Source organism: Drosophila biarmipes, chromosome X (assembly GCF_025231255.1).
Source record: "Drosophila biarmipes strain raj3 chromosome X, RU_DBia_V1.1, whole genome shotgun sequence".
Classification (NCBI taxonomy): domain Eukaryota; kingdom Metazoa; phylum Arthropoda; class Insecta; order Diptera; family Drosophilidae; genus Drosophila; species Drosophila biarmipes.
In genome coordinates this window covers 20,889,666-20,906,557 of record NC_066611.1, presented here as the reverse complement: position 1 = coordinate 20,906,557, position 16,892 = coordinate 20,889,666, and the positions used below count along the sequence as shown (strand labels likewise).

At 47.1% G+C, this 16,892-nt stretch overlaps 1 protein-coding gene across 1 annotated transcript in view; it reads right to left on the bottom strand.

Moving 5' to 3' along the window:
• Positions 1-8,847: 8,847 nt before the first annotated feature.
• The window catches only part of LOC108023760 (uncharacterized), a 56,514-nt gene continuing 48,469 nt past the window's right edge, over positions 8,848-16,892 (bottom strand). The window contains 1 exon segment of the mRNA XM_044093421.2: positions 8,848-12,651. Within this exon segment, the coding sequence (XP_043949356.1) occupies positions 11,192-12,651 (1,460 nt within the window). The 3' untranslated portion in view covers positions 8,848-11,191.

Sequence of the window (16,892 nt, the reverse complement as noted above, 5' to 3'; positions counted from 1 at the left end):
TTCAGTTGGCCGCCGCTTGGTGTCGGCATAAATAAATCAAAATGTCGCCGATGCCGGGCTTCAACAGCCTCACAACTCGCAACCCCCTGTCAATTTTCCGCCCTGCCTCGCCGAATTTCGCCACCCAATTTCGTAGTTGTGTATTGTTCTTGGCCTATTGAGGGTAACAAGCTTCGGCGCTCCATGTCCAGCAAGGCTCAGTTTTCGAGGGGTAGTAACGGATTGCGGAAAACGCGGCGGGAAAATGGGCAACTGGGGGAAGGGAGCTGCTTTTTCGGTTGAGCTTTGCAAAAAGTTTTCGCTTGCGTTTGAATTTTATTCGAGTTTTGGTGCCTTTTTTCGGTTTCTTTCTCTGATTTTAGTTTTCATTTTTTTTTTGTCGAAGGGCTTCCTTTGCTTCCTGGTCGGCGTGTCGCATAAATTTAAGTTAGCAGCAAATTTTCGCACTGCCTGACACTCCCCAAAACGCTTCGCCCACCGCCCACTCGAGCGGAGCCTCAAGGACAACCGCAGAGTCACAGTTTCTCGGTTTACTTAATGCGCCGCTAAAAGTTTTCCTATTTTATTATTTCTGCCTGTCTTTGCTGCGTTTCTTGGCCATCGTCTATTTCTGTTTCGCTTTCCCTACTTTTAGCCCACTTTTTTCCTGGATTTTGGATGTTTTTTGGGCCCGCTTTGGGTTTTCAATTTTCGCTACTCAAGTAAAACTATTTATAAGCTGTCTTTGTCTTGTTTTTTTCTCTTTGAGCCTAGTGCTGATAGGCGGTGGGCTTAGGCTCCCCGCGAAAAGCTTCCAGAGCAATATTTTTTAATGTCCCAGTGGATCGGAGGGGAAAACCACTCCCGATTCCAATCTAAATTGGTTTCGTAGCTGGAAGGAGAAGGAGGTTGTGATTTGGGGTTGGAAAAACATCGATAGTGAGCACAATCGATTCTTTTAGCCATCGATAGTGGTCTTTATACGTTGAAAATATACGTTTCTTATACACATACCTAAAAATAGTTTTCTATTCTTACTTAACATCATATCATCTATTTTTATGAGCGATACAGGTTCCAGCAGATCGATGATTGTCCAATTAAAAAGTCATCGATAATATCGATAGTGCTATCGGTTGTTTTGCAAACCCTTTCTGTGATTGGAAGTTGACTACAGTCTAGGGCATTTGTCTTAGTCAAACACTTGGTTTATAAATAATAAATTCAAGTATTCAAGTGCTAAATAGAATAATTAAGAAAGTTGTAGATTTTTGAATAGTTATGGGGAAGTAACCCTTGGTCCTTGAACTAAATGTGTCAATTCAGTGACTTTTTGCGCCTTCGACTGTCAAACCTTTGCACCTATATCCGTTTTCGGAGGCCTAGTCCGTTGTATGTAATTGATTCCACATTTGTCGCCATTTGTGCCGGCAAGCCATTCCCGTTTCCATTTCCATTCCCCCGAAAGTTTGGTGGGAAATAAAAGCAATTACGGCCATCAATTGGCCATGTTGCATAAAAATGAATAGCCATAAAATGCTGCAGCGGTGACAGATGGAATATGGAAGTCATGGAGCGGATGGACCTGGACCCATAGATCAGGCACCCCCATTCCCATCCCCCGGTAGTTGTTATTTTTGACTTTGTTTTTTGGAGATACTTTTTCTGCAGCTGCTGGCCGCGAAATAGTTATTACTTAAAGCGTCTGCTGGGACCGCTGGCAAATATAGCACATTTTTCATGCGTTTGACAACCGAGGGAGGAGGTGCGAAGGCGGAAAAGCGGGAAAGCCCTGCCCTAATTGCAGCTGCAGCCGTCATCATTACGGGCGACTTCCTGTCCTCTTTGCAACTTTTGGCCACTTTCCCTTCGGCCTTGTGGCCAAGTTTTGGCTAATCTATTTGTCATGTTCGCGCATTCGAATCGGAAAAACTAAGCGACATGGCCAACGTAATTTGCAACGATACTTCCGGACTTTCCCCCAGCGTTTCCCGCTTTTCCAGCTAAGCAAACCAGGGAAAGCGGAAAAGACATTTCACAAATTCAAAAGCGCTGGCTTTGATAAACGAGCTGAGCTGGACGGCTTGGACCCTGAGCAAAAAGCCAAGGAAAACCGGGCAGAGCAGACAACAGACCGTGCCGCACTGCATCTGGATTCAGGATTCAGGATCTGGAATACAATCTCGGGAGCGGAAAGGCGGATGGGGTCGGGGGTCATCCGTGTGCGTGTGTGTGCGAGCGCAATTGCAATTCAAATTTTTGCTGCCGCAAATGCAATTTCTATAGGATTTCACTTCGGCTGACTCTCGCTCCCATCTGCGCCCGCAAATTGCAGTTTCTTGCTGCTCCGCATCGGCCGTCTCTTTCGCTCCGCCCTGCTATCTGTCTCTTTCGCAGCGGCAGCAACTCCCAGTCCGCATATGTATCTGTATCTTTGCAGCATCTTTTGTATCGCAAAGATTTGTTTACTCCTCGACTTTTGTTTTGCAGTTTCTTTGCCGTTCTTATCCTCTTCATTCGATTATTTCGCTCCGAAGTTTGAGATCCCTGGGTGGATGCACTTTAAATAACAACTAACCAACTGTTAGGGGGTTGTTTGATATTTTTAGGCAATTCACTATCTGCTGGGCCACCTTTACAAAGTGCCAAAGTAACAAACATATTTATGCTGTTATTGGAACATAGGATTTTTGTATCACATATTTTTAGTAAAAACGACACCTATTTCTTCCAGTGCCCCGATACCGCGTTGCATTGCTTTAGCTCGATTCATTTTCAGTGTAACCAAAGATGTTGCAGCTTCCAAAATCCGCTGACGAACAGAGCGAGTGAGCGGGTGAGGGAGGCGGGTAGATGGCGACAGAAAGAGACGCACTCATATGTGTGCTGCAAAAGTTTTGGATGCGATTCAACTTTTGTCGCTTTGGTAAAAAAGTGGCACGAAAGTAATGTTGCAGAGTCGCCTCCAGGGAGATTGAGTGACAGATTGAGCGGGTTGCACGGGAGCAAAGGGGCTTTTCGGCGGGGTCGGGGGCGGGAGATATGCCGAAAAAGAAAAAACGCAAACTTTCGAACAAAAACGATTTAAAAAGCGATTCAAAGTCAGATTCTCAAATCGAATCAGAATCGATTAAAGCAAAGTTGTTTATGGCACAAAGTTCAACAGATTGAACAGAACCCGCAAATAAAACACGAGCGGCTGGCGAAACTCGGGAGCTGCCTCGTCGGATACCCTGGCAAGTGAGCTTGCTGCTTACTTTAGTTCTTCCCTCGCCTTTTAATCCGCAACTAAAATATCTAAAAAGTTTCCATCAATTTTTGCGGAATTTGGGCAGAGTTTTCGGAGACCAGAAACGTTGCTGGCTGAAGGTGGCAAGTCATTTGGGGCCCTTTAATGGCTGTCAACTTTAGGGTAACGAAAAGTTTGATCCCTCGGAGCCTGTCATTTTTCCCAGGCCCTCGTTGGGTTTATGGTATTGGCAAAATGACAACGAATTTACATTACCAGTGGATAAGTGAGTGGCACGTAACTACTTTATATGTTTCACCTTGGCCAGGGAGGTTTCAGCCATTTTATAAATACACACAAGCCCGACTGGAATGCTAATTTGAATCCCGGAGAGGGGATCTTTTAATAAAAAGGGAATTAATGACAGAAAACAGCTAGAACTTTTCCCTCTGGGGAACAGCAAGTCCTTTTCTGTGGGCTGCATTTCACAGTGGGCGGTGGCGGGAGGACTCCCAGGACCTCAGTTGCCGGGGCTCCAATGCAATCTCAACCAGTTGCATGCTGCTCCTCTGCCAACTCAACTCAACTTAACTCGACTCAATCACAATCTTGAGATGGGCAAACAACTATTGCTTGCACATATCTCGCACGGCAAAAAAACTCAGAAAATGAATGAAAAAGTAATGATTAAACAAGATTGAGAGGTGAAGTTGTGTATGAATTGTGTAAAAGCTATGGGTTCCAACGATTTTAAGGAGTATTTTAAGCTGGCTTTTCAAGTGAGTGACATTTTCTCTCAGTGCCAGCAATTGCCAAATGCCAGAACAAAATTTATGCAGAGTAGAAAAATCCTTCTCTTGAGGAAAAGTGTGTGGCAGAAGGGAGGCGATATGCGGAGCACGTGGGGCCAAATCACATTTTGTTTGCGTACAATTTTTGATATATTATTACAGGATGCGGCAGAGTTGGGTTTTGCGAGGACCTGCGTGGGGCTGGCCTGGGCCGGGCTGGGTTGGGTTATACATATCTGCACTGACAGTATCTTGCAGTCACAGCCAGCAACTTCGCGCCGAGTTGACACTAACGGGACCAACCGGGTTCGAGGGTGGCGGGCCGAAGAAGGCGGCGGCTGGAGAGCCAGCTGGGGGAGTAAATCAAGTCAAAGAATAAAATATTACGTGTATTGAGAGGCCGGGATACCCAGCACCAGTACCCGTTCGCCATTCGCCCAGTGCACCAGCAGCTCACCAGCCCAATCCTCAGCTTGTTTGCATGGCTGGCATGGCTGGCGAGGCTCGGTGCTCCAACTCGACTAAGGGATCAGCTTCGGCTTCAGGTTCAGGATACGCCGTGCACTGCGGGAAACTAACTAGTCCTCTACCGTCTTTTAAGGGACTCCAGGTTGGGATTGTTATACTCTTAACACACTATGTTACTTTGCAATTAAAATATAAATAAGTTGTAAAAACGTCATTAAACCACTTTAAATAATTCTTTTGGAGGGGTTTTTATATTTTAGTACAGTAACTTGCTTAATTTTATACTTTTGAATAGTAATTAAGGATTAAACAGATTTACAAACATATAACTTCGACCGAAAACCAAAATAAATTGTAGCCCTCATCAAATGTTGGTTTCATTATTTTCTTAAATATTTTCAACCATTCAAGGATGGCAGACAACCTTCCCTCTTTTAGTTGGAAACCCTTCCATGATGATTTTAAACAAGCGTAGCAAATACTACCCCCCATTAGGCTAAGTGTACAGCAGAGCTCCAGCAGCTTGTCATATAATCACCCAACAGCGCGTGTGTGTGTGTATAGGACACGAGATAGCGATACCCTTGACAGTACTTAAAAATGCGAATAAAAAATAAAGAAAGCGGGCTTGATTACTTTTGTTTGCCCTGCCCTCGTCCTTTCCAGCCACTTCACTCCTTGGGAGCCCCATCCTCCAGGCTGCCCCGTTCTCCTAGCTGCGCCCCGATTTTGTGCGGTTGCTATTGGCGCTAGATGCGCTCCACCGAAAATAAAATATATAAAAGAAGTAGATTTAAAATAAAAGGAACCAAAGGGGAAAAAGGAGCAGACAAAGTTTCGACATTCCTGCGCTGCTCTGCCTTTGCCAAATTGTCTTAATAGATTTATGGGCGTACGCAAAATGGCTGCACTTGGCCCGAACCGGAAGTGGCCAAAAAAAGTGGGCGAAAGCGGGCGGCAGAGGACTTTTATTTTGGTTGCGCAAGACTGGGCAGAGCCCCTCCCCTTCTGCAGCCATTAGCCGGGCTTGGAGCGGTATTAGCCGCGGGCTAATGGCACTCCGATTGGGAGACCCAGTTTCTGGGACACAGTTCCCCCGGGAGACCCGAATCAACTGACCGCTTTGCACCCCCAACCTCAGGCCAGCGATCGAAAAACTTATGCAGAAGTGAAGGTCAGGTGGGTATCCCTTCTCATCAAGTTAGGCAACTCGGGGGGCGCCTTTATGCACTAACTTTAATCGTCATAATCCCGAACCACCCCAGTCAGGGTTAACTTGCAGACGACGATGGAATTTTGTTGATGTTTGTCTTGGCCCCCGTTCCAGCTCCGTCAAACTGAGAGATTCGCCGGCTTGGCTCCCTGCCGTTTAGCTGGTTACTTAGCTCTATATTATACCAGGCCCTCGGTTTCCCACCGCAAAGTTGCAAAGCCAGAACCCAGTATCCGCACTCCGAGGCTTCCAAGGATCCCAAGGATCCGAGCAGCGGCAGCAGCAGCCGCATCCTTTTGGCGAAATGCCGTGTGTTGTCTGACGTTTTGCTAACGACTTTTCAATGGCTGCTGCTGGGCCAAGGCATAAGTTTTGCGGTTCCCTCGTCCTGCGTCCCTCGTCTTCGTCCTTTTCCCTTGCCCAGATGCGTGTGTGGTCTGCGAGTGTGTGTGTGCGAGGACAGCCTGTTCCAAGTAAACAGTTCGCTCCGACTCCTTGTGGCTGCTCTCCTTTGGGTTATTGGCTTGGCCTGGCCCGGCAGCAGCTGTTCGAGGCTCTGCAAACATCTGCACGGCGAGAAAAATGTGGGCCACCCGAAACTAGGCCGGCAAAAGTAATATTCACGGCCAAATCTGTATTTAATAAACCACCCAAGCCCAGAAATCCTTATCCCACATTCGGTTATTTCTGCTGCGGAGCACTCCTGGGAAAACTTCACTTCGAGAGAGTCACAGGACATTTCAGGACATTCATCTGGCTCCCCCTGAATTGGCAACTTAATTGCATACTTGCAGACACCTTGGCCTGACTTGCAGTACAATTCCGAAACGAGTCGCTCCGTAACCTAATCTCCACTGGCTTTAGGGCTTCCGAACCACTCGAGTTTTTGCCTTAGTGTAGCATGTGTGTGGGTCTTTGCCTTTCCATAAAGCTGAGGAACTGCTACAGTTGTAAAAAGAAATTAGTTGCCGCCGCCTGCGGTCCCTTTGCTAGGGATGTGCCGCCCCTCGAAGGCGCCGCGGCCACGCCCACTTCTCCTGCGATCGCTGCCATTGCAAATTGACTCAGACAATATGCTGCCGGTACAATGTGGGCTAGTCGGCTGTGGGGCGTGTTCTACACCAGGAGGCACTTGAAAACCGCAGAGCCGACACAACGCAACCGTTAATGGGCCAGGCATATCTCGCGCCCGTAAGTATATCATATCGCCATCGGTACGAGGGATGGGGCAACGGGGCGGGTGGTTGCGCTGAAAATGAGTTAATAAAATGCGTATGCGTAATCAAATTATATGTCAAGTGTGTTGACAACGTGGCAGTCAACGTTAATGGCAACGCATTGCCAAGAAGACGGAGATGGAGCTGGAGCTGGGGCTGGAGCTGGGGACCATCATCAGTGCGGGCATCACCATCATCCGGCAGAGAGTCCTCACACTCATCCTCAATTTTATCCCCATCACATGCGAGAACAAGTCAGGCTTCCCTGGCCAAATGCGATTTTAATGACTCGAACAAAGGAGAACATTTAAGCGAAATTTATTACATCGAAGTGTGTGTTTTTGCCGCAGGCGAGGGCAGAGGCCGTCTCCTCCGGCTGCACTTGCTCCCAGGGATCTGCATGCAATCCGGCTTGGCCGGTTGATCCCTCTGGTCGAAGTCGAATTAACCCGCTCGGCCAGCTACCATTTGACGAAATTAATTTAATGCCCTGCCATCTGTGTAAGTTGAGGTAATTCTGGCTTGTCGCACAAACATTCGGATGTAAGGAGCTCGTGGCTGTATGTGCCAGCAATGCAAATAAGGAGGTACAGTGCGGTTCGCAAATGGAAAGTCTCCCCAACATTACTCATAAGCAAACCCCATTGGAAATGGATCGTTCGACATTTGCCTGGCTCTCAGCCCGATATCTGCACTGTATTTTAACGACCCTACATCTCCGAAACGCACTGTCCGAATGTGTATGCATTGGCTTGATAACTTCAAGAGACATTCAAGCACATTATACACCATTTGACGGGCTAATGCTTTTCCACTCGACAGTTCGTCTATAGCTTTCGACAAACACTCCAACCCACCGGCTAAAATGCGATGACCGGATATGGCGATATTTGTCAGAAGTAAATTAAATTGATGTGGCACAGAGCTGGGGACCCGCCACACCCGCAAACAGAAGGGGCGGCGGTCGGCCGGACACCTGGATCCTGGATCCTGAATTCTGGATTCTGGATGCGACTCTTGATTAAGTGAAATTTCATTCCAGAGTTGTCATAAAATGCGCACGCACAGAGATATGGCCAAAAAGATACACAGCACACAGCAACGCAAATTGATTGCGAAGCTTTTTGCTATAAATTATTAACACTAATTAAATGATTAAATAATTAATAAAAAAGAGAGGGGAAGCGGAAGGGAGGCCTTTTTATTGGCCGGCCTATCGCGTTTGGTGTGGGCCACTCGGCCCGTTTTATCTTTATCAATTAACGCGCAAATTGATTCTGCGCAAATTTTATTTAAATTTAAGATACTCGCATTCCCCGCCGTCCTCTGCCGCTCCAATAGACCCACTTCGGGCGGCCATTTCTTTTTGATGATTTTCGCAATGTATCTGCCGTGTGTATCTGCATTCAGTTTTCAACGAGCCTGTCCGAAAAAGGCAGGCCATAATTAAGTTAATCAGTTCAACCGAAAGATTAATTTGTTTAGGGATGCGGGAGGTGTATACCTCTCCTAATAATGTTCATTTTATATAGTAAACACGGACTTACCAAATTCTTGAGTCATTCTGGCGAAAATAAAAATCCTGAAAAGGAAACTATATTAAGCGAACTCAATAAATTATAAGATAACATAACATAATAAAATTAAACGTATGTGCTAAACAGGGACTTACCGACATATTATTTGTTAAAGCACTTCCAGCTCTATTCAAATTCCCAAATAATAATCCTGAAATAAAGCACAAGTTAGAATAAAGAAAGAAACCAAAACTCTAAATAAGAAACCAACAAATTCTGATCAAATACCGAAGAAACCCGTGCAGTTTCAATCTGGAAGATGATAGGCCGCGACCCCTATGTCTTGTGGCTAGATATCCCACTTCACCCGGCCGCTCCCCCTTTGAGAGTCAGCGAGATGGGAGCCGCAAGTGAAAGAACAAACAAGGGACTGTTGATTTTTGACTAAATTGTTCACGATGTATTTATTCTTCTCTTTTCTTTGGTTGGGCTGGTATATATGTGTGTATAGAGAGAGAGATGTTTGTGTACATATATATGATGCGAACTGCGGTATTCATTTCTTATTTGTTGTTTGCCTTCTCAATGCTAGATTAGTTTCGTTTTGTGTACGGCTACATATCTATGTGTATATGCATATGTATATGTATCTAGTGGACTAGGAGTACATATATGAATTAGAGTAATTTATCCCTAACTGCCACTCGCAATGAGCCCATGCGGTTAGCCTAAAAGTTCAACTTACCGTGCTAGGAATTTGACAAAAAAAACTCGTATCGTATCGTTACATTTAGTTATTCCGTGTTACTTGATGGCATTAATTTGTCTGTGGTTGCGCGGCCTCTGCCCGTGTGTGCGTGTGTATCTGTGTGCGAGCGTGTTGAAGTGGACTTAATTTAATTACATTGGCTTAATTTCAATATTTGTTTAATCGCTCTTTGTTTCGCCATTACGGCTCTGCTCGGCTGTTAGTTAGTTAGTTATTAACTACATAGACATATATCTGAATTGGCTTAGGCTATGACACAAGTTGGGCTTGCAATTAGTTTTCGCGGGCCGCAACCCATCGATTTTAGGGCTGTCCTGCACTTTTTATGCCCCTGTCTCTTCAGTTTTTGTTTTATGCATATATTGTGTGCTTGCGCTCACGAGCAATGACTATCCTATCTGGCTTAATTTCACTATTTTAATTGAATGCCACAAATTGAATATGGCAAAAATTAACAAGTGCCACGCCCGCTCTGGTGGGGCGCTCGCTCAAATTGAATTTATTTTAAATGAAACAGAAACGCGTTCAAATGAGCTCCGCTCGCTTGACAGCCCTCCAATTGGAAACCCTGTCGGGCCAAAACACAAAATACAAAACGGAGAACGGAAAACAGAAAACAGCAAACAAGGCCAAAACCAACAGAAACAAACAACAAGCGGCCATTCACGCGCTCAATTACCTACAATCAAAATGCATTTAAAAAGTATTTAAACCTAATTGCCAGTGGGCGGGCTCGACTCCAAAGCGATGCAAAATGATGGCTGAAAAGCGGAACACTCAAGCAAAACGCCACCCGAGTTCTGGATAAATCGTTGGTAATTCGTTGATCGCTTCTACGTGGCATTTTTCACCGGCCCAGTTCAAAGGTCGTTTCCCGAACACTAACCGTGTGCTGTGACCCTTCCTTTGGCACTTCTATATTATGCTAAGACGTATGTTACATTCATATACACACTTAACACTCTGAGCATAAAGTACATACAACAGTTCGATTGTTAGAAATGTGTCTTGTAAATTATACAGTTTGGTTATTGTTTTCTTGTGTTTTACATTTCATTTTTACACCTAACTTGGCACATTATAACTAGGAAAACAGGATGGACTCTCTTCCATGGCGACATTCGGAATGCTGTCTCGTGGAAAAAAGGTACAGAAATATTGGCACTGTTTGCATATCAATTGGCCTGACAGTTAGAAAAAAAAGTAATATCTTTGGCCTGCCTAATGCAAAAAATCTGCCTTCCGGCAATTTATATTTGCCGTGCAAAACAACAAATAGAACTAATTGAAATTTTGCAAACCAGCAACGACAAAAAAGCAGAGAGGCAACTAACTAACAAATCGCTTAAATAAACTTTGTCCTTTGGTATTTATACAATTTGTCATTTTCATTTGCATTTTGTTTGCTCTTCTTGCCCCTTAAATGCCACGCCCAGGCGCTATTTATTATTCATGGTGTGTGTATTTATTAATTTCTGGATTCCTGCTTTGCGGCATTAACCGTAAAACGCCCTCATGCAGCATTCAATTATTTATGCATTTATCATTTATCATTTAGAATTTTAATTTTAATTTTAATTCACTCTCCCTCATTCTGTCGACTCGACTGCAGTTGTTTGCTTGTTTTCCCTTTGCTTTCCGTTTTTTGTTTGCTATATTTACACACATAATAATAAATATTTGCTCAATGTTTTAGTTATATGCTTGTTGTGGGGAAAACACGATGAACCTCAAGTTGAGAGTGGAGCCCTCAAAAGTAGGCAATGCTTTTGCTTTTGTTTTTTTTTCACTTTCGCTCCTATTTGAGTAGGTGTGTGTGGGCTGTGCATTTACTTACAGTGTGCGTGTGAGTGTGGGGGTGTGGGATAGTGTGTGTGTGCTTGGCTCCTTAGACACGTATCACTTCACCTGGCGCCGGTCCAGCCTTTGGGCACAGTGCATCGTCGATGCTGTCGCGCAGCCGCATGGCCGCGTCCAGCTGGGCAGCCTCGTCCTGGGTTCCTTGGGGTCACATGAATATGTCGCCCACGGCCGGCGACTTTCGCGGGGTGGTGGGCACTCCGTGCGGGCAGTGCGGCGGGGTGCCAGAACCGGAGGCGGCAGCCCCAGCCGCCTGCTTGGACTCGTCCTCGAAGGTCACCATCTTCTCGCTGCGCGGTTTCAGGGTCACAATCTGCAGCTGGGCGGGCGGCGGAGGCGGCTGCTGCTGCACAGAGGGCGTGGCCGAGCAGAGCAGCGTCTGGGGTGGACCCAGTTGCAGGCCATGCGGCAGGCCCATACCCATGTTCATGCCCATGTTCATGCCCATGCCCATGCCCGAGCCCATGCCCATGTTCATGCCACCCACGCCCATGTTGGGTGAGTAGCGCCGGGGCGGCGGCAGGGCGAGGTCCCCGACTCCGGACAGGTTAAACTCACTGATGCTGCGCGGCACAAAGTACTCCAGGTGGTGTTCGGGTATGCCCGTCGATCGCCGTATGGGCGTGTTCCGCTGGAAGGCCGATCCTCCGGCATTGGCCACCCCGCCCTGCAGGTGGCTCCTGCGGGGCAGCGAGCTGTACTGCGTGAGCGTATGGGCGGGGCCGAAGAACATGGTCTGATGCTGGCCGAGATTATTCTGCGGCTGTGCCAAGCCCAATCCCAGGCCCACACCCACACTGGGATCCGCGCTGGGTCGCTGTCAGGAGGGCTTGGGGGTCACCGCCACGGTGACGAGGGCCAGCTCCTCGGCCTTGGGCATCACATGGTCCTGCACACTGAAGCGGCGCAGCCACAGCACAATCTCCGTCTGGATGAGGCTGAAGCACATGGCCACCACGGCCATGCCCACCAGGATGTAGGCGGAGGCCGTGTAGAGGGCCACCGAGCCGTTGGGCGCCATCTCGCCGAATCCAATGGTGCCCAGCGAGGTGAAGCAGAAGTACAGGGACTCCAGCACACTCCAGTTCTGCAGCTTGTGGAAGAGGATGGCCCCGCTGCTCACGTAGCAGAGGAGGACGCACACGCAGATGGAGATGGGCACGCTGGGTGAGCCGCGGCGACTGCCCGAGGACTTCTTGCCCTGCTGCGCCTGCTGCTGTTGCGACTGCTGCTGCTGCGACTGCTGCTGCGCCTGTTGCTGCTGCGCCTGCTGCTGCGCCTGTTGCTGCTGGTAGACCGAGGGCGGCAGTCCGTACTGATGCAGCTTCTGGTGGCCATAGTGCCCCTGGCCCTTGCCCTTGTCCTGCTTGCGTCCGCCGCCGCCGACTCCGCCCACGCCCGAGCCCACGCCGCCGGAGGCGCCTCCGCCGGAGGATCCGCTGCCAGGACCGCCCTTGACCCGCTGCCGCCGGAACAGGCAGCGCATGCCCGCCGAGAGGGCCTCGCCCATGGCGGACAGGTAGAGCAGCACGATGGGGATGCCGAAGAGGGCGTATACCAGGGCCGCAACCCGGCCCCACTGCGTCCGGGGTGAAATGCCGCCGTATCCTGGAAGGAGCGAAAGCAAACAATTTAATTCCACTCTAAGTTCTTGATTAGAGAAGCCTAATGAGTACGGGTGAGGCACATTGTGGGAAAAGCTTATTTGCAAAGTATTACAAATATATTATAAACATATATTATATAATAAAAATAGGTCTACAACGTGGGATTTTTAGACGTCAAAACAAAATTGTTACTGTCTTTCATCGAAATAATCCTATCAAAATATCGTAACTAATTTAAAGGAAGACACCTTTCCAAATGTTTTATCATTTGATATGGAAATCAATAGTATAATATAATCCCCTTTAAACTATGGTAATCAAAATACCGTAATAAATTTGACAACAAGCTTTCGATCCATCTTTCCTCGGCAGTCCCCACTGCTCAAGGTCTGCAAGGTTCAACTTGGATGTACAGCCCAAAAGATAATTCAATTAATAACATTTGCCCCTCCCTTTCGGGGACTCAGTGGAATCTCGTTAGCTGGATCAGTGAACTGAACTGCCACATGGCCTGCTTATATGGGCGGCCACTGCTACGTGATCCCATTCGCAGTTTAACAGAGGCCCAGCTCCTTTGCTGATCCTTTATCTAATTAGCAGGTCAGATACTAGGTACAGGACAGGATTCCGGATTCGGGATGCAGGATACAGGATACAGAGATTAGCAGTGGCAGATAGAGTCGCTTGGCCGCTGGGAACTGGAGAACTGGAGGGCAGGGACTGACGGCAGTTAGTAGCATGTGCATGTGGCACAATAACCTTTTTCGGGGCAGACCCCTTTTGCCATTCTGAGCCAGAGCTCGCCCCGAGCCCCCGACTGCCCCAGGAAGAGGAGGAAAATAATAGAAAAAACGTAACTTTTTCTGTCGGAGACACTTTGGCTTTGATGTTGTTTGCCCAGACCCGGTGATTTGGAGCACGGGATTGGGTTTGGGAGTGGCCATGGGCACAGGGCACGGGCCGGGCATGGGCCGGGCATGGGCCGGGCATGGCCTGGGCTTGGACTGGGTGCCAGGACCGAAGCAAGGACCTGTGGCAGGACCTGCCTAGGCCTTCCTGCCTGTGGGCACGACCTAGCCCAACATTTCTGCTTTCTGCCCCGGACTTTGCCTCCCGCTTCGTTTCGCCCCAGACTTTCGGCTCTGCAATGAACTTTTAATGTGGAAACTTTTATAATTGAGTAAAATTGTGCGTGTATGTGTTTGAGTGTTCCCGGCCCGTGAGTGTGTGTGTGTATTACATTTTATTACGTAGAAATAAAAAACGCCAGCGACAATAGCCAAAAGCACGACAAAAATCGGAGTTGAAAAGCACAGAAAATGCTTTTTCCGCCGTAATGTGAAAAATATACTTTAAAATCCCAAGCACGTTTAAGTGCATGGCCGTAGGAGGGGTCGTGCTGCATGTGTAGGCCTCTCCGGAAAACCAGAAGCCCCCAGACCCACTCAGACCCTCTTGAATTCCGTGTTTCACACGCTACGGCAAAGTTGTTGAAAATTATCATCGTCGCACGGCCATCGTTCATAAATGGTAACCGCCTCCACAGACGCCCCTTTTGCCAACGACGACGGCAACGGTTGCTAAAAATTGTTAGTGAAAATTATAACATTTACAATATGGCGTCCATAAAATTGTATGTAGTTATAACTAACTAACTAACGACGCACACATGTCGAGCGAACCACCGCGACCCCTCCCGCCCTAGCCCCCGTTCTCAACTAGCTGGAAGATTCGAACGGGTTAAGGGGCACCATACACACCCCCAGACGGCAAAAACTGGCAATTATGCGTAGCAATTTTCGGGGAAAGTTTACCCCAAACTGCATGCCATATACACATTTAACCGGCGAGCGGGCAGGGGCTGTAAAACGATTCCCATGTTGGGGGATTGAGACTCGGGCCCGGAGATTGAGACTCTGGGCGCTGGGAGTGGGCTGGCTGGGTAATGGCCCAGTTGGCCAAGAAGAAGGGTTAAGTGCACACGTCCGACGACATGGTCAGTTTTGGGGCCTGTTCTTCGGCAGATCCAGCCATTATGGCCCTGCACTCGGACTAGTCATTTGCCAGGCGGCATGTTAACGAAACTGTCGAAAGGCACATATTTTTAACTGCCCAAAGGGTAAATTATTTCAATAAGTGTGCAGCATAAAACGTGATCTGCCGGCTTAAAAGGGCCAGAGCCCATTACAATTTAGGTTTTGGGATATCAGTAAGCCTGTATTGAACAACTGGGTTATTTACTGTATGAACAGAATTTGTATTTATTTTTTAATTTTGCCTAATTCCCAGTCCACTGGTTATTATACCGTTTTTAATACAGCTTTGCATATGATTTTAATTGCTGCCCACACATAAATGTAATGAAAGGATAAAATAAATCATTGTTTGCACATGCCAGAGTCCATTTCGCAAATAGTTCATAAACATTTAATTTACAAGCTGTTGGCTTACGTGTGGCAAGTGAAACTCACTGATTTACAGGCCTAAGACAACAACCAGCCACTAACTTATTTTTAAAGCCAGTGCCATGTATATTGTAAGCACTGGCCAAATACGAATGGCCTGATTTAATTGTTATACTTTCGTTGGCTGGGTCTGGGATTTGATTTCATTAGTGAAAGTTGAGTGCCGGCCGCCGACAAAGGGCAATCCACTGGGTCGCCCGGTCAATGTGTGCCCCTCCAGGAGGAGAAGCCGCCTTCCCAAAAACCTTGCCCCGTTTTTGAGTTCTGCTAGAGCTTTTGTCCTGCCCTGAAGCGACTGCAAAATCCAAGCCAAAAGCCGGCGAGAAATATTTTACTACGGCAATTTTCGGGCATAAAGTAATTACAAAATACTCTCCATCATGCACACACACACTTACAATTACACTGAGAGAGTTACGGGGGTGGTTCTCGGGGGTGGAGGGGATGTGGAGACGACAAGAGCCTCTAATAGCTAAGAAATTAATTTTCACAAAAAGCTATTAAGAGAGTCACAAAAATTTTCAAATATAAAACCAAACAATGCTCACGGGGGAGGGGGTGCGGGGGTGAGGCGAGGGGTGGGTGTATCCAGGGGGTGGTGGGTGATGTGGAATGTAGAAGGTTAGGTGGCCGCCACCACCGGACTCGAGGTCAAGAGGCAATGGATGAGTGGGCAATGAGGATTCCCCCCTCACTTTCCCTGTCCCATTTTAATTACAGATTACACACAGAAAATAAACGGAATTATTAAATAAATATTTATTAAAAGAGGTTCACAAATGTAAGGAATTTGACCTCTAAAATAGAAGCTTATATCCGTATGCTTTAAAAGCAAGACATTTATGTAGTTTTTGAGGATGGCAAGGTCACACTAGAACTAGAGTGACCAGTCTAGCCAGGCAGATAATTTAGGGTGACCACACTAGCAAAGTAATTGTATGCAACAAAGTAATGGCCATAAAAAATGATTCAAGTGAAAACCCAATGTTTTACTCCAAGCCCCTCTCTCCCTTTCCTCGTGCATGTGCGTCAGCAAGTTTTGAGTAATGAAATTGCGACAGAAAAACACGCGCGCCCCTTATCGTCGTAAATAGACAAATGTTCAATAAACAAAGCAAATTGCGGATTACTTTGGGGAAGGGCCAGAAAGAAATATCGGAATAATAATAATGATATGCAGGGCCATCCGGCAAGGGCGAAATGAAACAAAAACATGTCATTAAACGCCCCAAAAACATCATCATCAATGGCTGGCGGATGGCGAAGTGAGAAGCGGAGGATGGGGACCGGGGTCTGAGGACCGAGGACATTGGACAAACATGACAGCAAACATTTTTATGACATGGCAACTGGCGCTTGAAGAATTAATTAAAAATTAAATGGCCTATTAAAATTGTTATCGAGACGCGGCGACGCCGGCAGCGCCGTCGATGCTGCCCATTTAACTGTTAAACAAATGCGAAATGTGAAATGCGGAATGCGGAGAGCGAAATGGAAACAAAAGCCGGCCGCAGACAAACTGTCCCACCAACGGCCTGCAGTCCTATCCTATCAGATCCCGCGAACATATAGGGGAGTATCTAGGGGTATGTGTGCACATATAGTATATGCGCAAACATACGTATATGGACCATAAAACGTTGCATGGCTGACATCGCGAAGTGACGCCAACGACGCTTGAACATGTCAAAACATGCATAAAAATGCGAAAATTGGCCGAGGGGGCGGAGCGTGAAGTGAGGTTATAACTCGTGGAAGCAGACACAATGAGATATAG